General features: G+C 50.0%; 1 protein-coding gene across 2 annotated transcripts in view; it reads left to right on the forward strand.

Moving 5' to 3' along the window:
- LOC135513878 (netrin receptor UNC5D-like) overlaps positions 1–26569 on the forward strand; it is a 265849-nt gene that overhangs the window by 221511 nt on the left and 17769 nt on the right. For both annotated transcript variants that reach the window (XM_064936860.1, XM_064936861.1), the window contains 2 exons: positions 2741–3124; positions 5049–5133. In XM_064936860.1, coding sequence (XP_064792932.1) covers positions 2741–3124; positions 5049–5133 — 469 coding nt within the window. The remainder of the gene's footprint in view (positions 1–2740; positions 3125–5048; positions 5134–26569) is intronic.

Below are 26569 nucleotides of genomic sequence, written 5' to 3' on the forward strand. Positions count from 1 at the left end.
CGTCTTTTCATCCAAAAATGAAATAGCGCCCCCATAGATGTAACAGGTTAAAAGGAACCACCAGCTTTCATATGTTCTCATGTTCTGAGCAAGGAACTGAAACCTTAGCTTTCTTACATAGCACATATTGCACTTTTACTTTCTTCTCCAAATCTTTGTTTTTGCATTATTTAAACTAAATTGAACATGTTTCATTATTTACTTGAGGCTAAATAGATTTTATTGATGTATTATATTAAGTTAAAATAAGTGTTCATTCAGTATTGTTGTAATTGTCATTATTACAACAACAACAACAAATCGGCAGATTAATCGGTATCGGCTTTTTTGGTCCTCCAATAATCGGTATCGGCGTTGAAAAATCATAATCGGTCGACCTCTAGTGGAAACACCCTGAATACCCTCTAGTTAGTCTTGCAGTGGAAACACCCTGAAGCACAACACAGATCAAGCCCTCCAGTAATTAACGATTTCCCTAAAAATAAAACAACATTAGCCTCCTGCCTTCCACCCCTCACCAGGCAGCAGCTGGGCAGCAATTACTTTTTGACTGCTGTTATCGTGGCACAGGGCGTCCTGGGGCCCTAATGTCTGGATGTGCCAGATATCTGCACACAGTGTTTGGCAGTGTGGCCAGGCGTCTAATGGCTGTGGCTGAAGACACCCCTCCTTGGCCTGTTGAGTCCATGCTGTGAGCTGAAGGACTCCCCTCACTTACAGGACGGTCACCGTCACAGACCCCTCAGCCCATTCCCAGCCACACGCACACACTTATGCACAAGCACACAGCCCCAGCCGTGTGCTGTGCCCACAGACAGAGAAGCACTGTGTCCTCCAGGAGGGTGACTTTGTGTACAGAGAGGAACTGACTCAAACAGATGGATCATGGAGATCAAGCTGTGTATGCTTGGTAGTTACATTTACCTCTGACCAGTGACTATGGCTCAGCCATGGCCTGAATATCTACCGTATCTCATGTCCAGGTTATTTACCTGTACTGTAACTCTGTGTTCGTCAACTAGCTTGGCATATTATTCACACTAAAAGCCTATTTTCCATCAGTTCACAGAGAGTGCTCAGTGCACTTGACTTCAAGCTCCGGCAGAGAGAGCTACATTTGAAGTCGGAAGTTTACATACACCTTAGTCAAATATATTTCAACTCACAATTTCTGACATTTAATCATAGTACAAATTTCCTGTCTTAGGTCAGTTAGGATCACCACTTTATTTTAAGAATGTGAAATGTCAGAATGATAATAGAGAGGATGATTTATTTATTTCATCACATTCCCAGTGGGTCAGAAGTTTACATACACTCAATTAGTATTTGGTAGCATTGTCTTTAAATTGTTTATCTTGGGTCAAACATTTCAGGTAGCCTTCCATAAGCTTCCCACAATAACTTGGGTGAATTTTGGCCCATTCCTCCTGACATAGCTGGTGTAACGGAGTCAGGTTTGTAGGCCTCCTTGCTCGCAAATGCTTTTTCAGTTCTGCTCACAAATTCTCGATAGGATTGAGGTCAGGGCTATATGATGGCCACTCCAATACCTTGACTTTGTTGTCCTTAAGCCATTTTGCCACAACTTTGGAACTATGCTTGGGGTCATTGTCCATTTGGAAGACCCATTTGCAACCAAGCTTTAACTTCCTGACTGATGCCTTGAGATGTTGCTTCAATATATCCACATAATTGTCCTCCCTCATGATACCATCTATTTTGTGAAGTGCAACATGATGCTGCCACCCCTGTTCTTCACGGTTGGGATGGTGTTCTTCGGCTTGCAAGCATCCCCCTTTTTCCTCCAAACATAACAATGGTCATTATGGCCAAACAGTTCTATTTCATCAGACCAGAGGACATTTCTCCAAAAAGTATGATCTTTGTCCCCATGTGCAGTTGCAAACCGTAGTCTGGCTTTTTTATGGGGTTTTTGGAGCAGTGGTTTCTTCCTTGCTGAGCGGCGTTTCAGGTTATGTTGATTTAGGACTTATTTTACTGTGGATATAGATACTTTTGTACCGGTTTCCTCCAGAATCTTCACAAGTTCCTTTGCTGTTGTTCTGGGAGTGATTTGCACTTTCGCACCACAGTACGTTCATCTCTAGGAGACAGAACGCGTCTCCTTCCTGAGCGGTATGATGGCTGCCTGGTCCCATGGTGTTTATACTTGCGTACTATTGTTTGTACAGATGAACGTGGTACCTGCAGGCATTTGGAAATTGTTCCCAAGGATGAACCAGACTTGTGGAGGTCTACAATTTTTTTCTTGGCTCGTTTCTTTTGATTTTCCTATGACGTCAAGCAAAGAGGCACTGAATTTGAAGGTAGGCCTTGAAATACATCTACAGGTACACCTCCAATTGACGCAAATTATGTCAATTAGCCTATCAGAAGCTTCTAAAGCCATGACATAATTTTCTGGAATTTTCCAAGCTGTTTAAAGGCACAGTCATCTCAGTGTATGTAAACTTCTAGCCCACTGGAATTGTGATACAGTGAATTATAAGTGAAATAATCTGCCTGTAAACAATTGTTGGAAAAATTACTTAGATGTCCGAATTGACTTGCCAAAACTATCGTTTGTTAACAAGAAATGTGTGGAGTGGTGTGTGGAGTGGTTGAAAAACGAGTTTTAATGACTCCTACCAAAGTGTATGTAAACTTCCAACTTCAACTGTAGGTGTTTTAGATTACTGAATGACTATGTGGCTGTGTGCATCTCTCATCTCTCTAGGGAATCCACTGCTTCTCAACTCCTCTCTGCAGCCAGACCTGACAGTGGGTGGGACCTATAGCAGCCCCATCTGCTTCCAGGACTCCATAGACAACAAAGAGCTCTTTGACCCCCTGCCAGACATCAAGGTCAAAGTTCAGAGCTCCTTTATGGTTTCACTAGGTGTGGCCGACTGCGCTGAGTACCACGCTTCCAAAGGCCATCCGCCCGAGACCTTCCCCAGGGGGCTGAACCGAGACTACAGCAACAGCACTGTGGAGAGACGGTGCACCAAGAAGGGCCTGCTCACCTCCAACAGCCCCCACCTCAACCCCACCAAAGATCAGCTGGGAACCACGGGCGTGTTTGGGCATCTGGGCGGCCGGTTGGTGGTGCCAAATACTGGTGAGCTTCAAGACTCTGAATTACACTTGAAGCTGTGTTTGAAGCAGAATTAAACAGTTGGTGTTGCCAAATACTGGTGAGGTACAGTACATGATTTATAAAGACAGATGGCTTGACTACTTTTTGATTGCTTCTCTCTGATAATATTGCCTCATTATAGCATTTTTTTTCAGTGTGTCCATTCTAAGAGAAATTTAAGTTCTCATTTTAACAAAACCATGCACACACGTGATTAATTAAAAGTTAACGTAGGCTTAGTAAATCTGTCATGGCTCGTGAAACCAGGGATGCATCCCAAATGGGCACCCGATTCTCTATATAGTGCCCTATGGTTCCTAGTCAAACGTAGTGCACTATAAAGGGAGTATGGTGCTATTTGGGATGCATTCCAGGTTCCTTTAATCTCACTAGAGTCTGACGCATGTTACTACAGTACTGTATAGCGAGCTAGTATAGATGTTTGTTATTCCTCTACATCAGGGACCATCAACTAGATTCAGCCGCGGGACAAGTTTTTGTAGACTGCAAAATGACCACAAGAAGCCCAAACAGATATAATATTTCACTAAAACGTAATTATTTCAAACCTTGCTTACATTTGTATAGGATCACATCTCTTATGCGTGGAAGTACTTTGGGACAGATTTCCAAAATTAAAATCACTTGGAGCTGATATGCTGGTGTATTTACAGTCTTATGTCCAACAATAAAAAAAAATGCAATTAAAATTGGGAACACTGCTATACGTTCCCACCAGCTCTCCCAGGCAAACAGGGGTCAGGCCTCTTACCATAGACCCTAACTTCAAGTAGAGGTAGATGAGTTTATGAGGACTGCCACAGCTGTCAGGATCAACAGCTCCATGTGAACTGTAGCTCTAACATCTCTCTTCTGGGTCCTCGTGTGTGTAGAGCCCTCTGTTCCACTGGAGAGGCACAGTGAAATCAGGCTCCTGCAGTCTCCTGGATGTGTGAGTAGAGAGACTCAGAGTAGTCAAGTGGATCACTCACACCTACAATCTGCAGTACCTATAACAACGCTCAATGGATGGCCATACATAGCCAACACTTATCACTAACTGCCAGTCTCTTCTTTCAGGGTGGATACATATCCTACACACTCAAGCACAAGGGATCACACTCATGAACATGCACACACAGACAACCTTCAATACAATATTAGTCATCAGTCTCTCCTGTGGGATTTAAACTGATGATGTTCAAGCTTTTCCTATGTGAGATGTGAGTTTATTTATTTTGGCTTCCAAAGGTTCCCTGTCACGCTGATGATTTAACAGGTCCTGTAGGGCTCCTATACAGCGATCACCAGTAAAATGTCTGACAAGGCGGCAGGTGTTGGTTTAATGAAAGCTAACTAGTTGATTTGCCAGTAGGGAGATGGCAGGCGGGACGACGACGAAACACATCCTTTACTGTTTATAAACAGGCAGGTATTGAATCTCTGTCTATCCCCTAGTCTCCTGCTAACCTTTTTAAGGTTCCAGACAGGATTTTATGCATTGTTTGTGTCTTGTATTTATGTATGCTCAGATTTCACAAGGTAAATGGCATTGTTTGTAATAGATGAATTGTGCTTTGAAGCTGCGGGGCTGTGTTTACACGTAATATTATGCACCTCTGTGCTACGCCACTGTTATAACTATCCAGCTCAGGGCTCCATCTATGCATTTGGATTGCTAACTTGCTAGCTAAGTGGTTAGATGTCAAGAACAAGCTTCTTGGTTACAGCAGAGACAATCAATCCCCTCCTGGATCAAGATCCCTGTTGCCTAAATTCTGGGTGTAAATATGTAAATAGCGCCCCTTGTGTGGATTTCCGGTATACCCCGGTGAGGCACAGAAACGGTATGAAAGTATGGATACCGCTTTACTGTAGTTGTTGACCCTGTTGTTGTGTCTTGCAGGAGTCAGCCTGCTGGTACCCCATGGGGCGATCGCTGAGGACCCAACCTCTGAGATGTTCATGGTCATAAATCAGGGAGAGTCCAGGTGAGAGCACATCTCATGATCGTCTGTCTTTCAGTCCCCATCTATTTCCTCATCTTGATTCTTTCATCAAACTTTACCATTCTAGCTATGCTACTTGTCCACCCTTCCCCACCTATGTAACGGTGTACACTGAGAGTCGGGAAGCAAGTTCAGGGAGTGAATACATTTAATAAATGAGCAAAACAAGAAACACAAACAGTCACCGACATGTAACAGCAACAAGGACGACTGGGGAAGAAACCAAAGGGAGTGACATATAAAGGGCAGGTAATCAAGGAGGTGATGGAGTCCAGGTGAGTGTCATTATGCGCGTAACGCTGGTGACAGGTGTGCGCCCTGACGAGCAGCCTGGTGACCTAGAGGCCGTCGAGGGATTACAAGTGACAGTACCCCCTCCGCGACGCGTGGCTCCAGCCGCAGGACGCCGACCAAGATGACGATGTCGGGAATCAGGAGCGGACTGGTCACCTCTGCTAAGGCGCGGGAACCTGACGATCCAGCTGAGGCGCGGGAGCATGGTGACCTCGAGCGTCGGAGAGAGCATACATGACAGTACCCCCTCCCCACCGCGTTTGGCTCCAGCCGCAGGACGCCAACCACAGGGACAATCCCAGGGATCCGGAGCGGACCGGTCACCTCTGCTGGGGCGCAGAAACCTGATGAGCTGGCTGAGGAGTGAGAGCCTGATGAGCCGGCTGAGGAGTGAGAGCCTGATGAGCCGGCTGAGGAGTGAGAGCCTGATGAGCTGGCTGAGGAGTGAGAGCCTGATGAGCTGGCTGAGGAGTGAGAGCCTGATGAGCCGGCTGAGGAGTGAGAGCCTGATGAGCTGGCTGAGGAGTGAGAGCCTGATGAGCCGGCTGAGGAGTGAGAGCCTGATGAGCCGGCTGAGGAGTGAGAGCCTGATGAGCTGGCTGAGGAGTGAGAGCCTGATGAACCGGCTGAGGAGTGAGAGCCTGATGAGCCGGCTGAGGAGTGAGAGCCTGATGAGCTGGCTGAGGAGTGAGAGCCTGATGAGCTGGCTGAGGAGTGAGAGCCTGATGAGCCGGCTGAGGAGTGAGAGCCTGATGAGCCGGCTGAGACCTCCCCGGTTGCCTCAATTGAGGCACAGGAACCTGTTCACCCAGCTTAGGCTTGAGAGCCGATCAAACCCAATGAGGTATGGGAGCCTACAAACCGGCTGAGGCCTCACAGGTAGCTCCGGCTCCAACATCACCCCCAACACAAAAACAACAACAAAAAAACACTCCCTGATGTTTCCCTTTGTTGAGTCGTCATTTTGTAACGATGTACGCTGAGAGTCGGGAAGCAAGTTCAGTGAGTGAATACATTTAATTAATTAAACAAGAAACGGGAACAATGACGACTGGAGAAGAAACCAAAGGGAGTGACACATAAAGGGCAGATAATCAAGGAGGTGATGGAGTCCAGGTGAGTGTCATTATGAGCGTACCGCTGGGGACAGGCGTGCGCCCTAGCGAGCAGCCTGGTGACCTAGAGACCGGAGAGGGAGCACACGTGACAACGCATTTCCACCGTCTGAGGTAAAAGCGTAATAAATAACCCAGTGTATCCATTACAGTTCTGCATAGCTGAATATTTCTTTAGCTAATTTAGGCAAATAAAAACCTCCAAATGAAGACTTATGAATGTAGTCTGTCCTGCTCAGTATAAACGTTGGTGACCCTTCCCACTCTGTGTTTATGGAGGGCTCTGGCAGATAGGCTATGGTGCTCGCTGGGTCCATCTAGCAGTCTCCACAGGAATCCTTTAGGTGTCAAGATCAGGCTGATCATTTCCACTGTAGCCTCACAGGTGGTATTCCAGCAACAGAAAAAGTTCAGTTCATATGCAGCAAGCTGGGTTTATTTCCAATTTAGTCCAACTGACTTCAAGGAAGTAAAGTCCATATACCCAGTAAAGTAGAGACACACACAGACCGTAGGAAGAAAGAATATGGGTTGAGGTGGTGGGTCTTTCGTCTTGACATATAGTATTATTCATTCCCGTCATGGGCAGGTAATGATCCTGTGATGGACTCCCCTCTCCAGGGGGCCTCTGCTCTGGCTGCTCCTTAGTTGAAGCCCCCTGGGGCTACAGCCTGGTAGCCGTCACCACTCATTCACAGCTTTCCATTCCAACACAGTGGGGGAAGGAAGAAGTGTGAAACTCCAAGGAAGGGACCTAAAATGGCTGACATTTCATGGTCTGAGCATTCAAAGACAGCTATACTCATTGTTTTCAGTATGTTCCATGCATACCCGACCTGGGTGAAATATTTCAGAGTAGCTATATGAATTCTAGATTTTCTATTGATTTCAAATATACCTGAAATATACCTTCAAGTACAGATGGGTTGAGGCTTAACAAGTAAATGGTATTTTTTCCACTCTACGTGAACGATTCAGCGTAACACGAGTGAGTCTGTTTACTGTGTAGACATCTCTCCCTGACTGAGGTTTGTGGACTTGTCATCCTGAGAGCTGTCACTCACTATCTATCCTCACCAGCCAGAGGTGCCAGCAGAGAATTGCGTCCTTTCTTCTCTCTAAACCAAACAATCCACAGCCAATAGACTTATCCCAGCCATATAACAGAATTCCATTAAAATATATTTTTCAGGTTGTTATTTTGAACTCTGTCAAAGGTTTGGGGAAAATATTTTTAAGACAGTTGGTTTTGGTGAAGTTGGAGATATTTCCTTTGCCCCCAATTGTTAGATGAAAGCGTTTGTGTTTGGTAAGATGGAACTTTTAACCTATTGGGGCAGAATCAGCCCAACTTTCTTACCACAGGCAGAATTTGAGTTGATGGTGGTAAAAAACAAACGCAGTATATAAACATTTGTTCTGTTGTGGTCTGGTCTATTGCAGATCTGTTTATATTTCAAAACCAGAGCCACCTGTTTTATACACCCACATTTCTACAACAACTTGGGAAGTGAATTTAAAGTTCTACATTCTAAATGTTCTTTATTGAAGTTCCGGATGATAGGTGTTTTCCCCTTGTGGTGTCGGTGTTACAGTCATGACTGGGGCTGTGCAGTGCATCTAGATGGTGTGGGTGTACGGCCATGGCCGGGGCTGTGCAGTGCATCTAGGTGGTGTGGGGGTACGGCCATGGCCGGGGCTGTGCAGTGCATCTAGGTGGTGTGGGAGTACGGCCATGGCCGGGGCTGTGCAGTGCATCTAGGTGGTGTGGGAGTACGGCCATGGCCGGGGCTGTGCAGTGCATCTAGGTGGTGTGGGAGTATGGTCATGGCCGGGGCTGTGCAGTGCATCTAGGTGGTGTGGGAGTATGGTCATGGCCGGGGCTGTGCAGTGCATCTAGGTGGTGTGGGAGTACGGCCATGGCCGGGGCTGTGCAGTGCATCTAGGTGGTGTGGGAGTATGGTCATGGCCGGGGCTGTGCAGTGCAACAAGGTGGTGTGGGAGTATGGTCATGGCCGGGGCTGTGCAGTGCAACAAGGTGGTGTGGGAGTACGGTCATGGCCGGGGGCTGTGCAGTGCATCTAGGTGGTGTGGGAGTACGGTCATGGCCGGGGCTGTGCAGTGCAACAAGGTGGTGTGGGAGTACGGTCATGGCCGGGGGCTGTGCAGTGCATCTAGGTGGTGTGGGAGTACGGTCATGGCCGGGGGCTGTGCAGTGCATCTAGGTGGTGTGGGTGTACGGTCATGGCCGGGGCTGTGCAGTGCAACAAGGTGGTGCGGGAGTACGGTCATGGCCGGGGGCTGTGCAGTGCATCTAGGTGGTGTGGGAGTACGGTCATGGCCGGGGGCTGTGCAGTGCATCTAGGTGGTGTGGGAGTACGGTCATGGCCGGGGCTGTGCAGTGCAACAAGGTGGTGTGGGAGTATGGTCATGGCCGGGGCTGTGCAGTGCTTCTAGGTGGTGTGGGTGTACGGTCATGGCCGGGGCTGTGCAGTGCAACAAGGTGGTGTGGGTGTACGGTCATGGCCGGGGCTGTGCAGTGCAACAAGGTGGTGTGGGAGTACGGTCATGGCCGGGGCTGTGCAGTGCATCTAGGTGGTGTGGGAGTATGGTCATGGCCGGGGCTGTGCAGTGCATCTAGGTGGTGTGGGAGTACGGTCATGGCCGGGGCTGTGCAGTGCATCTAGGTGGTGTGGGAGTATGGTCATGGCCGGGGCTGTGCAGTGCATCTAGGTGGTGTGGGAGTACGGTCATGGCCGGGGCTGTGCAGTGCAACAAGGTGGTGTGGGTGTACGGTCATGGCCGGGGCTGTGCAGTGCAACAAGGTGGTGTGGGAGTACGGTCATGGCCGGGGCTGTGCAGTGCATCTAGGTGGTGTGGGAGTATGGTCATGGCCGGGGCTGTGCAGTGCATCTAGGTGGTGTGGGAGTACGGTCATGGCCGGGGCTGTGCAGTGCATCTAGGTGGTGTGGGAGTACGGTCATGGCCGGGGCTGTGCAGTGCAACAAGGTGGTGTGGGTGTACGGTCATGGCCGGGGCTGTGCAGTGCAACAAGGTGGTGTGGGAGTACGGTCATGGCCGGGGCTGTGCAGTGCATCTAGGTGGTGTGGGAGTATGGTCATGGCCGGGGCTGTGCAGTGCATCTAGGTGGTGTGGGAGTACGGTCATGGCCGGGGCTGTGCAGTGCATCTAGGCGGTGTGGGAGTATGGTCATGGCCGGGGCTGTGCAGTGCAACAAGGTGGTGTGGGAGTACGGTCATGGCCGGGGCTGTGCAGTGCATCTAGGTGGTGTGGGAGTACGGTCATGGCCGGGGCTGTGCAGTGCAACAAGGTGGTGTGGGAGTACGGTCATGGCCGGGGCTGTGCAGTGCATCTAGGTGGTGTGGGAGTACGGCCATGGCCGGGGCTGTGCAGTGCATCTAGGTGGTGTGGGAGTACGGTCATGGCCGGGGCTGTGCAGTGCAACAAGGTGGTGTGGAGTACGGTCATGGCCGGGGGCTGTGCAGTGCAACAAGGTGGTGTGGGAGTACGGTCATGGCCGGGGCTGTGCAGTGCAACAAGGTGGTGTGGGAGTACGGTCATGGCCGGGGCTGTGCAGTGCATCTAGGTGGTGTGGGAGTATGGTCATGGCCGGGGCTGTGCAGTGCAACAAGGTGGTGTGGGAGTACGGTCATGGCCGGGGGCTGTGCAGTGCAACAAGGTGGTGTGGGTGTACGGTCATGGCCGGGGCTGTGCAGTGCAACAAGGTGGTGTGGGAGTACGGTCATGGCCGGGGCTGTGCAGTGCATCTAGGTGGTGTGGGAGTACGGTCATGGCCGGGGGCTGTGCAGTGCAACAAGGTGGTGTGGGAGTACGGTCATGGCCGGGGCTGTGCAGTGCATCTAGGTGGTGTGGGAGTATGGTCATGGCCGGGGCTGTGCAGTGCATCTAGGTGGTGTGGGAGTACGGTCATGGCCGGGGCTGTGCAGTGCATCTAGGCGGTGTGGGAGTATGGTCATGGCCGGGGCTGTGCAGTGCAACAAGGTGGTGTGGGAGTACGGTCATGGCCGGGGCTGTGCAGTGCATCTAGGTGGTGTGGGAGTACGGTCATGGCCGGGGCTGTGCAGTGCAACAAGGTGGTGTGGGAGTACGGTCATGGCCGGGGCTGTGCAGTGCATCTAGGTGGTGTGGGAGTACGGCCATGGCCGGGGCTGTGCAGTGCATCTAGGTGGTGTGGGAGTACGGTCATGGCCGGGGCTGTGCAGTGCAACAAGGTGGTGTGGGAGTACGGTCATGGCCGGGGGCTGTGCAGTGCAACAAGGTGGTGTGGGAGTACGGTCATGGCCGGGGCTGTGCAGTGCAACAAGGTGGTGTGGGAGTACGGTCATGGCCGGGGCTGTGCAGTGCATCTAGGTGGTGTGGGAGTATGGTCATGGCCGGGGCTGTGCAGTGCAACAAGGTGGTGTGGGAGTACGGTCATGGCCGGGGCTGTGCAGTGCAACAAGGTGGTGTGGGTGTACGGTCATGGCCGGGGCTGTGCAGTGCAACAAGGTGGTGTGGGAGTACGGTCATGGCCGGGGCTGTGCAGTGCATCTAGGTGGTGTGGGAGTACGGTCATGGCCGGGGGCTGTGCAGTGCAACAAGGTGGTGTGGGTGTACGGTCATGGCCGGGGGCTGTGCAGTGCAACAAGGTGGTGTGGGAGTACGGTCATGGCCGGGGCTGTGCAGTGCATCTAGGTGGTGTGGGAGTACGGTCATGGCCGGGGCTGTGCAGTGCAACAAGGTGGTGTGGGAGTACGGTCATGGCCGGGGCTGTGCAGTGCATCTAGGTGGTGTGGGAGTACGGCCATGGCCGGGGCTGTGCAGTGCATCTAGGTGGTGTGGGAGTACGGTCATGGCCGGGGCTGTGCAGTGCAACAAGGTGGTGTGGGAGTACGGTCATGGCCGGGGCTGTGCAGTGCAACAAGGTGGTGTGGGAGTACGGTCATGGCCGGGGCTGTGCAGTGCAACAAGGTGGTGTGGGAGTACGGTCATGGCCGGGGCTGTGCAGTGCATCTAGGTGGTGTGGGAGTATGGTCATGGCCGGGGCTGTGCAGTGCAACAAGGTGGTGTGGGAGTACGGTCATGGCCGGGGCTGTGCAGTGCATCTAGGTGGTGTGGGTGTACGGTCATGGCCGGGGCTGTGCAGTGCAACAAGGTGGTGTGGGAGTACGGTCATGGCCGGGGCTGTGCAGTGCATCTAGGTGGTGTGGGAGTACGGTCATGGCCGGGGCTGTGCAGTGCAACAAGGTGGTGTGGGAGTACGGTCATGGCCGGGGCTGTGCAGTGCATCTAGGTGGTGTGGGAGTATGGTCATGGCCGGGGCTGTGCAGTGCATCTAGGTGGTGTGGGAGTACGGTCATGGCCGGGGCTGTGCAGTGCATCTAGGCGGTGTGGGAGTATGGTCATGGCCGGGGCTGTGCAGTGCAACAAGGTGGTGGGGAGTACGGTCATGGCCGGGCTGTGCAGTGCATCTAGGTGGTGTGGGAGTACGGTCATGGCCGGGGCTGTGCAGTGCAACAAGGTGGTGTGGGAGTACGGTCATGGCCGGGGCTGTGCAGTGCATCTAGGTGGTGTGGGAGTACGGCCATGGCCGGGCTGTGCAGTGCATCTAGGTGGTGTGGGAGTACGGTCATGGCCGGGGCTGTGCAGTGCAACAAGGTGGTGTGGGAGTACGGTCATGGCCGGGGGCTGTGCAGTGCAACAAGGTGGTGTGGGAGTACGGTCATGGCCGGGGCTGTGCAGTGCAACAAGGTGGTGTGGGAGTACGGTCATGGCCGGGGCTGTGCAGTGCATCTAGGTGGTGTGGGAGTATGGTCATGGCCGGGGCTGTGCAGTGCAACAAGGTGGTGTGGGAGTACGGTCATGGCCGGGGGCTGTGCAGTGCAACAAGGTGGTGTGGGTGTACGGTCATGGCCGGGGCTGTGCAGTGCAACAAGGTGGTGTGGGAGTACGGTCATGGCCGGGGCTGTGCAGTGCATCTAGGTGGTGTGGGAGTACGGTCATGGCCGGGGGCTGTGCAGTGCAACAAGGTGGTGTGGGTGTACGGTCATGGCCGGGGGCTGTGCAGTGCATCTAGGTGGTGTGGGTGTACGGTCATGGCCGGGGGCTGTGCAGTGCATCTAGGTGGTGTGGGTGTACGGTCATGGCCGGGGGCTGTGCAGTGCATCTAGGTGGTGTGGGAGTATGGTCATGGCCGGGGCTGTGCAGTGCAACAAGGTGGTGTGGGTGTACGGTCATGGCCGGGGGCTGTGCTATGCATCTCTCCCCCTTGAGGATGAAATGACTCCTCCGCCCAGCAACTGTACCTTCTGGTCAGCCTCAACAACACCCCACAGGGACAGACTGTGTTTGTTGTCCAAATGACACCCTTTTCCCTTTGTAGTGCACTACTTTTGACCAGGGCCCATAGTTTCACTATACAGTGTAGAGAATAGGGTGCCATTTGGGATGCAGCTGGCCTGTTTATTCTGGCTGTCCTGTTGGAAAGATGTGCAAGTTCTCCTAAGCCCCCTCGGGTCATATGGTCATTTGATCAGCAGGTGGGATGTCACTGACTGTCTCTGGCTGTAGCCATTGGTAATGGCGTTAACATAGCATTCATTTTAAAGCCACTAAAAGGCATGTCCAAAAAATATCATAAATCTGATCTTGTAGTCTATCATGTAGAGCGTTCCCCTTTATGTACCAATCTGATGAATGTCCCTGTTCTCTGCCCAGGAATATGCATCGCCTTAAGAAATGGACAAAAACCCGGTTGGACAGGCAGGTGGGAGACTACAAGCAAATCAAGGTGAAGCTAATGGAGCATGTTAATGTGTGCATTTATTTAGCCCTGCGCAGCCTCTCCTCTCTCTGTGGCGTTGTGGCCCAATATGCCACTTTGCACAGCTCCCCAGTCCCTGAAGAGAGAGTGATCAGTCACTTTGAATAATGGACCTCATCTAGGGCCAGGGAGGCAGCCGAGCCATACGTAGGTACAGGACCCTTCATGATGACGACAAGTGGAATTGAAAAAGAGGGATGCACCCCAAATAGCACCCTAAATAGTACACTACTTTTGACCAGAGCTGGTCAAAAGTAGTGTACTGTATAGGGAACAGGGTGCAGTTTGGAATGCAGAGAGGTACTTCTGCTTTTTTGTGCTGCTACTGCTGGACTCTTCTCACTCATAAGTGGTAGGCAGCTACTTAAAACCCAGGTAATCTGCTCCTTGCGTAGCTGCTCTTACTGTTGAATGTGTGATCAGGCTTGTCGCTGTTGGATGAAGGATAATCAGAGATATCGCTGGCTCATTCCAATCTATGCAGGGCTGCTGGTGATTGAGAGTGAGCAGTGAGCTCTCGTCTGAATAAAAAAAGGTACATGATGACTGTGTGAGGTGGAGGTTGCACTCATAAGCACAGAATATGCAACCATATAATGTATTGCTGATGATTACTGCATTCCCTAGTAGGGTATTCAGAATATTGTGCTGTTCAATAACACAAGCCAGTAAAATACATATATTATAAAAGGAAAAATCTAATGTTTTTTCAATAGAAGTCCTGACTCATTGAACATGTTTGGAAAGTCTAAGAGGTGTCTGCATTATACAGTGGGATACAATATACACAGTATACCCCCCCCCCCCCCCCCCCACACACACACACGTCTTTTGCCCTTAGAACAGCCTCAATTCGTTGGGTAATGGATTATACAACGTGAAAAATGCGTTCCACAGGGATGCTGGCCCATGTTGACTCCAATGCTTCTCACAGTTGTGTCAAGTTGGCTGGATATCCTTTGAGTGATGGACCATTATTGATACACAGGAAACTGTTGGGCATGGAAAAACCCAGCAGTGTTGCAGTTATTGACATAAACCGGTGCACCTGGCACCTACTCCCAAACCCTGTTAAAAGGCACTTAAATATTTTGTCTAGCCCATTCACCCTCTGAATGGCACACATACACAACACATGTCCATCCTTCTTTAACCTGTCTCCTCCCCTTCATCTACACTGATTGAAGTGGAATTAATAAGTGACATCAATAAGGGATCATAGCATTCCCCTGAATTCACCTGGTCAATCAAATGTATTTATAAAGCCCTTTTTACATCAGCCTAAAACCCCAAACAGCAAGCAATGCAGATGTAGAAGCATGATGGCTAGGAAAAGCAGAAAGGAAAGAAAGGAAGGAAGGAACCTAGGAGGAAACCTAGAGGAACCAGGCTCTGAGGTGTGGCCAATCCTCTTCTGGCTGTGCCGGGTGGAGAAAACAGAACATGGCCAAGATGTTCAAACATTCATCGATGACCAGCAGGGTCAAATAATAATAATCACAGTGATTGTAGAGGGTGCAATAGGTCAGCACCTCAGGAGTAAATGTCAGTTGGCTTTTCGTAGCCGAGCAGCAGGTGCGGTAAAGCGTCAAAAACAGCAGGTCCGGGACAAGGTAGCACGTCCGATGAACAGAACAGTTGAAACTGAAGCAGCAGCATGACCAGGTGGACTGGGGACAGCAAGGAGTCATCAGGCCAGGTAGTCCTGAGGCATGGTCCTAGGGCTCAGATTTAGAGAGAGAAAGATTACGTAAATTCACACAGGACACCGGATAAGACAGGAGAAATACTCCAGAGATAACAGACTGACCCTAGCCCCCCGACAAAACTGTTGCAGCATAATTACTGGAGGCTGAGACAGGAGACACTGTGGCCCTGTCCAACAATGCCCCCAGACCAGGCCAACCAGGCAGGATATAACCACATCCATTTTTCCAAAGCACAGCCCGCACACCACTAGAGGGATATCTTCAACCACCAACTTACTACCCTGAGACAAGGCCGAGTACAGCCCACAAAGATCTCTCCCATGGCATGAACCCAAGGGGTGCGCCAACCCAGACAGGAAGATCACGTCAGAGTCTCAACCCACTCAAGTGACGCACCCCTCCTAGTGACAGCATGGAAGAGCACCAGTAAGCCAGTGAGGCAGTAAATTAGAGGGTTAGAGGCAGGAAATCCTAGTGGAGAGAGGGGAACTGGCCAGGCAGAGACAGCAAGGGTGGTTCACTGCTCCAGTGCCTTTCTGTTCACCTTCACACCCCTGGGCCAGACTACACTCAATAATAGGACTTACTGAAGAGATGAGTCTTCAATAAAGACTTAAAGGTCGAGACCGAGTCTGCGTCTCTCACATGGATAGGCAGACGAATCCATCAAAATGGAGCTCCATAGGAGAAACCCCTGCCTCCAGCTTTTTGCTTAGAAATTCTAGGGACAATAAGGAGGCCTGCCTTTTGTGACCGTAGCGTACGTGTACAATATTTATTCCACGGGACATGCTAGGTCCAGAGTATGACTGTGGCAGTGAGTGGGTCCAGAGACATGTTGGACAAAACCCACTGAGTCGATGATGGCTCTGAAAGCCTTTTGGAGTGGGTCTGTGGACTTTTCCATGTGAATATTACAGTCACCAAAAATGTGAATATTATCTGCCATGACTACATGGTCCAGTAGGAACTCAGTGAGGAACGCTGTATATGGCCCAGGAGGCCTGTAAACAGTAGCTATAAAAAGGGGTTGAGTAGGCTGCATCGATTTCTTGACTAGAAGCTCAAAAGACGAAAACATAGTCATTTTTTTTTGTAAATTGAAATTTGGTATCGTAAATGTTAGCAACACCTCCGGCTTTGTGGGATGCGGTAGGGACATGGTCACTAGTGTAACCAGGGGGAGAGGCTGTCACGCCTTGGTCTTAGTATTTTGTGTTTTAGTTTATTAGTTAGTCAGACCAGGGTGTGACATGGGTTTATTATGTATTGTGGTTTCATATTGGGGTTTGTAGTAGTTGGGATTGTAGCTGATTTAGGGGTGTGTGTGTTTAATAGGTTGGCTGCCTGAGGCGGTTCTCAATCAGAGTCAGGTGATTCTCGTTGTCGCTGATTGGGAACCGTATTTAGGTAGCCTGGTTTTCGCTTTGTATTTCGTGGGTGATTGTTCCTGTCTCTGTGTAGTTTGCACCAGTCAGGCTGTAATAGGTTTCACGTTCTGTTTGTTGTTTTTGTATTTATTAGTTATTCGTGTATAGTTCGTTCGTTTGTCTTCCTAATAAACATGAGTAACTTACACGCTGCATTTCGGTCTGACTCTCCTTCAACAAAAGAAGAACGCCGTTACAGAATCACCCACCAAACACGGACCGAGCAGCGTGTCAACAGGCAGGAGCAGCGCAAAGAGGAGCCGCGTATTAAGGATTCCTGGACATGGGAGGAAATCCTTGACGGAAGAGGACCCTGGGCTAAACCAGAGGAGTGTAGCCGCCCAAAAGTGCAGCAGGCGAAGAGGAAACAGGAGCTAAACGAAAGGCAACAGAAGCAGCTTCAGTGGGAGAGGCTACACCATTTGGAGAATTGGACATGGGAGGAGGAACTGGACGGAAAAGGACCCTGGGCTCAGCCTGGTGAATATCGCCGCCCCAAGGAGGAATTAGAAGCGGCTAAAGCGGAGAGGCGCAAGTATGAGGAGGCAGCACAGCGACGTGGATGGAAGCCCGAAAAGCAGCCCCAAAAATTTATTGGGGGGGGGCTATCAGGGAGTATGGCTGCGTCAGGTAGGAGACCTGCGCAATCTCCCTGTGCTTACCGGGGGGCTAGAGAGACCGGGCAGGCACCGTGTTATGCAGTGGTGCGCACGGTGTCCCCAGTGCGGGTGCATAGCCTGGTGCGGTATATTTCAGCTCCGCGTATCGGCCGGGCTAGATTGAGCGTCGAGCCTAATGCTATGAAGCCGGCTCTACGCATCCGGTCTCCAGTGCGTCTCCTTGGGCCGGCTTACATGGCACCAGCCTTGCGCTCGGTGTCTCCGGTTCGCCTACATAGCCCAGTGCGGGCTATTTTTCCTCACAGCACTGGCAGGGTAACCGAGAGTTTTCAACCAGGTAAGGTTGGGCAGGCTCGGTGCTCAAGAGCTCCAGTGCGCCTGCACGGTCCGGTCTATCCAGTACCACCTCCACACCCCAGCCCTCCAGTAGCAGCTCCCCGCACTAGGCTTCCTGTGCGTGTCCTCGGCCAAATACCACCAGTGCCAGCACCACGCATCAGGCCTTCAGTGCGCCTCGCCTGTTCAGCGCAGCCAGCGCTTTCTCCCTCTCCTGCGCTGTCGGAGTCTCCCGTCTGTTCAGCGGTTCTAGAGCCTTCCTCCTCTACAGCACTGCCGGAGCCTCCTGCCTGTATAGAGCAGCCTGAGCCGCCAGTCTACATGGAGCAGCCAGAGCTGTCAGTTTGTATAGAGCAGCCTGAGCTGCCAGTCTACATGGAGCAGCCAGAGCTGTCAGTTTGTATAGAGCAGCCTGAGCTGCCAGTCTACATGGAGCAGCCAGAGCTGTCAGTTTGCATAGAGCAACCTGAGCTGCTAGTCTGCATGGAGCAGCCAGAGCTGCCAGTCTGCAAAGAGCTGCCAGTCTCCATGAAGCCGCCAGAGCTGTCAATCTGTATGGAGCAGCCAGAGCCGCCAGTCAGCATGGAGCAGCCAGAGCCGTCAGTCAGCATGAAGCAGCCAGATCTGCCAGTCAACCAGACTCTTCCAGATCTGCCAGTCAACCAGACTCTTCCAGATCTGCCAGTCAGCCAGACTCTTCCAGATCTGCCAGTCAGCCAGACTCTTCCAGATCTGCCAGTCAACCAGACTCTTCCAGATCTGCCAGTCAGCCAGACTCTTCCAGATCTGCCAGTCAACCAGACTCTTCCAGATCTGCCAGTCAACCAGACTCTTCCAGATCTGCCAGTCAACCAGACTCTTCCAGATCTGCTAGTCAGCCAGGATCCGCCAGTCAGCCAAGATCCGCCAGTCAGCCAGGATCCGCCAGTCGGCCAGGATCTGCCAGTCAGCCAGGATCCGCCAGTAAACCAGGATCTGCCAGATCTGCTAGTCAGCCAGGATCCGCCAGTCAGCCAGGATCCACCAGTCAGCCAGGATCCGCCAGTCAGCCAGGATCTGCCGGATTCAACTGCCTGGCTGGGCTTCATCTCAGTACTGGGCTTTTTCTCAGTACTGGGCTGCCTCTCAGTGCTGGGCTGCCTCTCAGTGCTGAGCTGCCCCTCAGTCCCGAGCTGCCTCAGTCCCGAGCTGCCCCTCAGTCACAAGCTGCTCCTCTGTTATGTAGGGTTCTGGGTGAGGACTATTCGGCCATGGTCGGCGGTTAGGGTGGATTATCCATGGACGCGAAGGGGAGGAACAATGACATTTATGAAGTGGGGTCCACGTCCGGAGCCGGAACCGCTACCATGGACAGACGCCCACCCGGACCCTCCCTATGGTTTTGAGGTGCGTTCGGGAGTCCGCACCTTAGGGGGGGGGGGGGTTCTGTCACGCCTTGGTCTTAGTATTGTGTGTTTTAGTTTATTAGTTAGTCAGACCAGGGTGTGACATGGGTTTATTATGTATTGTAGTTTCATATTGGGGTTTGTAGTAGTTGGGATTGTAGCTGATTTAGGGGTGTGTGTGTTTAATAGGTTGGCTGCCTGAGGCGGTTCTCAATCAGAGTCAGGTGATTCTCGTTGTCGCTGATTGGGAACCGTATTTAGGTAGCCTGGTTTTCGCTTTGTATTTCGTGGGTGATTGTTCCTGTCTCTGTGTAGTGTGCACCAGTCAGGCTGTAATAGGTTTCACGTTCTGTTTGTTGTTTTTGTATTTATTAGTTATTCGTGTATAGTTCGTTCGTTTGTCTTCCTAATAAACATGAGTAACTTACACGCTGCATTTCGGTCCGACTCTCCTTCAACAAAAGAAGAACGCCGTTACAGAGGCCTAATTTAACACAGTAAATTCATCAGGCTTAAGCCATGTTTCAGTCAGGCCAATCACGTCAAGATTATGATCAGTGATCAGTTCATTGACTATAACTGCCTTGGAAGTGAGGGATCTAACATTAACTAGCCCTATTTTAAGATGTGAAATATCACAATCTCTTTCAATAATGACAGGAATGGAGGAGGTCTTTATTCTAGTGAGTTTGCTAAGGCAAACACCTCCATCTTTAGTTTTGCCCAACCTAGATCGAGGCACAGACACGGTCTCAATGGCGATAGCTGAGCTGACCACTCTGACTGTGCTAGTGGCAGACTCCACTATGCTGGCAGGCTGGCTAACAGCCTGCTGCCTGGCCTGCAACCTATCTCATTGTGGAGCAAGGGGAGTTAGAGCCCTGTCTATGTTCATAGATAAGATGAGAGCACCCCTCCAGCAAGGATGGAGTCAGTCACTCCTTAGTAGGCCTGTTTGTGGGTGAGTCCCAGAAAGAGGGCCAATTATCTACAAATGCTATCTTTTGGGAGGGGCAGAAAACAGTTTAACCAGCGATTGAGTTGTGAGACTGCTGTAGAGCTCATCACTTACCCTAACTGGGAGGGGGCCAGAGACAATTACTCGATGCTGACACATCTTTCTAGCTGATTTTTACGCTGAGGCTATGTTGCGTTTGGTGACCTCTGACTGTTTCTTCCTAACGTCGTTGGTACCGAAGTGGATAACAATATCTCTATACTCTCTACACTCGCCAGTTTTAGCTTTAGCCAGCACCATCTTCAGATTAGCCTTAATGTCTGTAGCCCTGCCCCCTGGTAAACAGTGTATGATCGCTGGATGATTCTTTTTAAGTCTAATACTGCAAGTAATGGAGTCGCCAATGACTAGGGTTTTCAATTTGTCAGAGCTAATGGTGGGAGGCTTCGGCATCTCAAACCCCGTAACGGGTGGAGGAGAGACCAGAGAAGTCAGATGGGGAGAACCAGTTGAAAGTTTCTGTCGGCTGAATGAGCGACACCGGTTGAGCATTCTGACAGAATTTCCTTCCAGAAGCCATGAGATTGTCCGGCGGCTGGTGTTGTGCCCCCTTTGCGTTCTTCAGTACTGCGACTTGCTTGCTATATGAGATTTGTCCGTTTAGCCTATATTTCACTGATCTTAGTAGAAGAAAGCATTTTTGTATGCAGTTTTCAGTTTGGCTATTTGTTTCAAGTGTATGTTATGTGGCTGTTCTTGCTTGTATGCACCCGTGGGCGCCCGGTGTCGTCCCCGGCAAGATGCCGCCCTGGGCGGCCGCCCATGTCGCCCGTACTTAAATCTGATACATATTTTGTTTTAGTTTATAAATAAATCTCTTTGCCAAAATTTGTCATCTCTCCTATGTCTTATTTGACAAGTATTTTTGAAAGTGTAAGGATAAAAGTTCAGCCCTAGTTTTTCTGTGGTTGTTCGGGCAGCAGGTAGCCTAGTGGTTAGAGCGTTGGGCCAGTAACCGAAAGGTTGCTAGATTGAATCACCAAGCTGACAAGGTAAAAATCTATTGTTCTGTCCCTGAACAAGGCAGTTAACCCACTGTTCCTAGGCATCATTGCAAATAAAGAAATTGTTCTTAACTGACTTGCCTCGTTAAATAAAAGGGAAAAAAAGTTTATTGCTTGCCAACATTTTACTCCCTCCTCTGTTTAATATAACACATATACATGTATTATTCATTTAGGTTGCCTATTCTGATGTGAAGTGTGTTATATAGAAAGTATTTGACTGATGTGTGCCACAGAAAGTATTTACCTCTAGCCACAAAATTAAGGAAATTAGAAGGGGGGGGGGGGGGGGTTCTGTGTGGCTCAGTCGGTAGAGCATGGCGCTTGCAACGCCAAGCGTCGTGGGTTCGATTCCCGCTGGGACCACCCATATGTAAAAGTAGTGGCCCCAGCCGACTTGTAAGTCCCTTTGGACAAAAGCGTCTGCTAAATGGGATATATTATTATTATATTCTGGCAGGGTGGAGATTTTCGGCACAACACAGAGACTGTGCGAGAGGATTTATACTACTAACTGTAATTATTTGTGGCACAGACACTGTTTCATCCTTTCCTACACTTAAAATACCCTTGCCTAACGATTGCATGTGAAGCTGGGCTTGCAGCTCGGCTATCCTCACCATAAGGCGATCGTTGTCCTGTACATTATGAGTACAGCGACTGCAATTAGAAGGTATGATGTTAATGTTACTACTTAGCTTTGGCTGGTGGAGGTCCTGTAGAACCATGTCCAGATAAAGCGTCCGGGGTGAAAAACATTTTGGGAAATATAAAACGGTAATTAAAAAGTAAAAACCGTAAAGTTGGCAGGTAGCAAAGTAACAAAACGCACAGCAGCATGTAAACAGGTCCACAAGTTGTGACAGGATATGACATCAGTCCATGTCATGGAAGGAGCAGGTGTTCTTAATGTTTAAATACTCACTGTACATTGACAGTGAAAAGTGAACCATCAAAGATCCTAACCATTGTTTGGCAGTCCACACTACAGTATGTGTCAATCCTACTGAAATAGTTCACAAAGTCATCTGCCACAATGTTATTTCTGTCATTGTTTATGCCTCAGGGTATTTGTTTAAAGTAACACAGTGTATCTTGATGCTGTGAACTTTCCACCTTGCTCCCTCGCGGATCTGGATATAGCCTTAATCACTTTTTATTTAGGGGAGGAAATCTAGACAAATCTCAGATCTCTGGTCTGTGATGACTGATATGAGCTTAGAGAGCTTTGCGAAGGCATCTCGCTTCCTTGATCTTACTTGGCCTTTTTAAACCTCTGCCGCCCGCCCACCCACCACCCGCTGCCACACCAGCTACCCCTCCTGGCAACAAAACATTCCGATGCTATTTATTGTCAGACATTTTTTAATGAACACATCGTATTTGAAGGTAAATTGTATTCTGACTTTACATCTTGGGTATCTAGCAGGGATGCCAAGAATCAAACACCTGCAGGCGGCTCTTGGTTTCTGTATGCTGTTTGTGAATTTGCATGACTGTCCACCACCCCCATTAGTTTTTCCTCATTAATTGCTTTAATTTCATGCAGCACCACCACAAGAGATGATCAATAGTAGAGATAATTACTCCAATATGATAAGCACGAGGCTGATGAATATGCAAAGTCAATGCGGGATCCCTTTATAGGACTATTAGTGCTGCACACTCAAGCCTTTATCATACAGTACATTATCTAAAATACTGTATGTCCTTCTTTTATATAGGGAATACAGTGCCTTTGGAAATTATACAGACCCCTTGACTATTTCCACACTTTTATGTTATAGCCTTAATCTACAATTGATTAAAAAATAAAACAAAGCGAAAATAGGTGATTTGAAAAACAGAAATGCCTTTTTTACATAAGTATTCAGACCTTCAGACCCTATGAGACACGGAATTGAGCTCAGGTGCATCCTGTTTCCATTGATCATCCTTGATGTTTCTACAACTTGATTGGAGTCCACCTGTGGTAAATTAAATTGATTGGACATGATTTGGAAAGGCCCACAACTGTCTATATAAGGTCCCACAGTTGACAGTGCATGTCAGAGCAAAAACCAAGCTATGAGGTCGAAGGAATTGTCCGTAGAGCTCAGAGACAGGATTTGTGTCGAGGCACAGATCTGGGGAATGGTACCAAAAACATTTTGCAGTGTTGAAAGTCCCCAAAAACACTGTGGTCTCCAAACTGGCCAAACTGAGCAATTGGGGAAGAAGGGCCTTGGTAAGGGAGGTGACCAAGAACCCGATGGTCACTCTGAGATAGCTCTAGAGTTCCTCTGTGGAGATGGGAGAACCATCCAGAAGGACAACCATCTCTGTAGCACTCCACCTGTAACGGCTGTTTGAAGAAGTGGACCAAAGCGCAGCGTGGTAAGTGTTCATGATTTATTACTGGCAGCTCCGGACAGGAGGGCGACTCTGGCAGCTCCGGACAGGAGGGCGACTCTGGCAGCTCCGGACAGGAGGGCGACTCTGGCAGCTCCGGACAGGAGGGCGACTCTGGCAGCTCCGGACAGGAGGGCGACTCTGGCAGCTCCGGACAGGAGGGCGACTCTGGCAGCTCCGGACAGGAGGGCGACTCTGGCAGCTCCGGAAAGGAGGGCGACTCTGGCAGCTCCGGACAGGAGGGCGACTCTGGCAGCTGCGGACAGGAGGGCGACTCTGGCAGCTCCGGACAGGAGGGCGACTCTGGCAGCTCCGGACAGGAGGGCGACTCTGGCAGCTCCGGACAGGAGGGCGACTCTGGCAGCTCCGGACAGGAGGGCGACTCTGGCAGCTCCGGACAGGAGGGCGACTCTGGCAGCTCCGGACAGGACGCAGGCACAGGACTCACCAGGCTGGGGAGACCTACTGGAGGCTTGGTCCGTGAAGGAGGTATAGGATACCGGGCTGTGGGGGAGCACTGGAGATATGGTGCGCAGCCTTGGCACCACTCTTCCGGGCTGAATGCCCAGTCTAGCCCGGCACGTGCGGGGAGCTGGAACAGGCCGCACTGGGTTCTCCTGGCGAACTGGGGAAACAATGCTTAGAGCTGGCGCAGGATATCCTGGACCGTGGAGATGCTATGGAGAGCAGGGCTGGCACAGTCCGTCCTGGCTGGATCCTCACCCTAGCACGGCAGATGCGGGGAGCTGGGATGTAGCACACCTGGCTAAGAACGCGTAATGGAGAAACCGTGCGCTCCACCGCATAACACGGTGCCTGACCAGTACGACGCCTGCCACGGTAACCATGGGGAGTTGGCTCAGGTCTCCAACCTGACTCTGCCACACTCCCCGTGTGCTCCCCCCAAAAGTTATTTTCGGGCTTCCTTGCCAGCCGTGTTCCCTCGTAATGTTGCCGCTCAGCCTTAGCTGCCTCCTGTTCCTCCTGTGGACGGCGATACTCCCTCACCTGCCTCCAGGGTCCCTTCCCTTCCAGGATCTCCTCCCATGTCCAGGAGTCCATTACACCACGCTGCTTGGTCCTTTGGTGGTGGGTAGTTCTGTAACGGCTGTTTGAAGAAGTGGACCAAAGACCAGCGTGTTAAGTGTTCATGATTTATTAGTAGAACTGAACACTGAATAACAAAGAGAACAAACAAAACCGAAACAGTCCTGTCTGGTGCAGACACAAAAACAGAAAACAACTACCCACAAAACACAGGTGGAAAAAGGCTACCTAATTATGGTTCTCAATCAGAGACAACGGTAGACAGCTGCCTCTGATTGAGAACCACACCCAGCCAAACACACAGAAATAGAAAACATAGAACAGTAAACATAGAATGCCCACCCCAACTCATGCCCTGACCAAACCAAAATAGAGACATAAAAAGGATCTCTAAGGTCAGGGCGTGACACTAACAATCAGGCCTTTATGGTAGAGCGACCAGACGGAAGCCACTCCTCAGTAAAAGGCACATGACAGCCTGCTTGGAGTTTGCCAAAAGGCACCTAAAGATTCTCAGACCATGAGGAACAAGATTCTCTGGTCTGACGAGACCAAGATTGAAGTCTTTGGTCTGAATACCAGCGGCACGTCTGGAAGAAACCTGGCACCATCCCTACCGTGAAGCATGGTGGTGGCAGCATCATGATGTGGGGATGTTTTTCAGAGGCAGGGAGTAGTCAGGATCGAGGCAAAGATGAGGACAACAACCCTAAGCATACAGTCAAGACAACGCAGGAGTGGCTTCGGGACAAGTCTCTGAATGTCCTTGAGTGGCCAACCAGAGCCCGGACTTGAACCCAATCGAACATCTCTGGAGAGACCTGAAAATAGCTGTGCAGCAATGCGCCCCATCCAACCTGACAGAGCTTGAGAGGATCTCCAGAGAAGAGTGGGAGAAACTCCCCATATAAAGGTGTGCCAAGCTTGTAGCATCATACCTTAGAAGACTCAAGGCTGTAATCGCTGCCAAAGGTGCTTCAACAAAGTACTGAGTGAAGGGTCTGAATACTTATGTAAATGTGAGATTTCTGTTTTTTCTGTTTGAAAAATATGTTTAAAAAAATTTAAAATATAAACGCAACAATTTCAACGATCTTACGGACTTACAGTTCATGAGGAAGGGATGGACAACTTTGATGGGGGCCACAAATAAATCGAACTTATGAGGGGCCGCAGTGGCTTGTGGGTCTGTGTAACCACCCCCCACCCGTGATAGCTAAGACAAAACATTTTACATTTTTAAGTTCACTTCCTGTAATTATGCACATTTGCCATGGGGCGTAGAGAAAAAATAGCAGCTTTACGGCTGCCAGTTACCCATGCCTGTTATAAGGAAATCTGTCAATTGAAATACATTTATTAGGCCATAATCTATGAATTTCACATGACTGGGAATACAGGTATGCATATGTTGGTCATAGATACATTTAAAAAGTTAGGGTCGTGGATCAGAAAACCAGTCAGTATCTGGTGTGACCACCATTTGCCACATGCAGGGCGACATCTCCTTCGCAAAGAGTTGATCAGGCTGTTGATTTGTGGCCTGTGGAATGTTGTCCCACTCCTCTTCAATGGGTTTGCGAAGTTGCTGAATATTGACAGGAACTGGAACACACTGTCGTACACGTTGATCCAGAGCATCCCAAACATGTTCAATGGGTGACATGTCTGGTGAGTATGCAGGCCATGGAAGAACTGGTCCTGGGCTGTTGTGGTTACATGTGGTTGTGAGTCCGGTTGGAAGTACTGCCAAATTCTCTAAAATGACGTTGGAGGCTGCTTATGGTAGAGAAATGTACATTAATTATCTGGCAATGGCCTTGGTGGAAATTCCTGCAGTCAGCATGCCAATTGCACGCTCCTTCAAACATTGAGACATCTGTGGCATTGTCGTGTGACAAAACTACACATTTTAGAGTGGCCTTATATTGTCCCCTGTACAAGGTGCAACTGTGTAATGATCATGCTGTTTAATCAGCTTCTTGATATGCCACACCTGTCAGGTGGATGGATTATCTTGGCAAATGAGAAATGCTCACAAACAGGAATGTAAACATTTGTGCACAGAATTTGAGAGAAATACAAACATGGGACCAACACTTTACATGTTGCGTTTTATATTTTTGCTCAGTGTAATAGGTTGTCCATTTAGTAGTACCTTGAATTGTTGCATGGACAAACCCATTAAATGTTTGACCACATTTTATCAAATACATTCTACCTTT

Source organism: Oncorhynchus masou, chromosome 25 (assembly GCF_036934945.1).
Source record: "Oncorhynchus masou masou isolate Uvic2021 chromosome 25, UVic_Omas_1.1, whole genome shotgun sequence".
NCBI classification, from domain to species: Eukaryota; Metazoa; Chordata; class Actinopteri; order Salmoniformes; family Salmonidae; genus Oncorhynchus; species Oncorhynchus masou.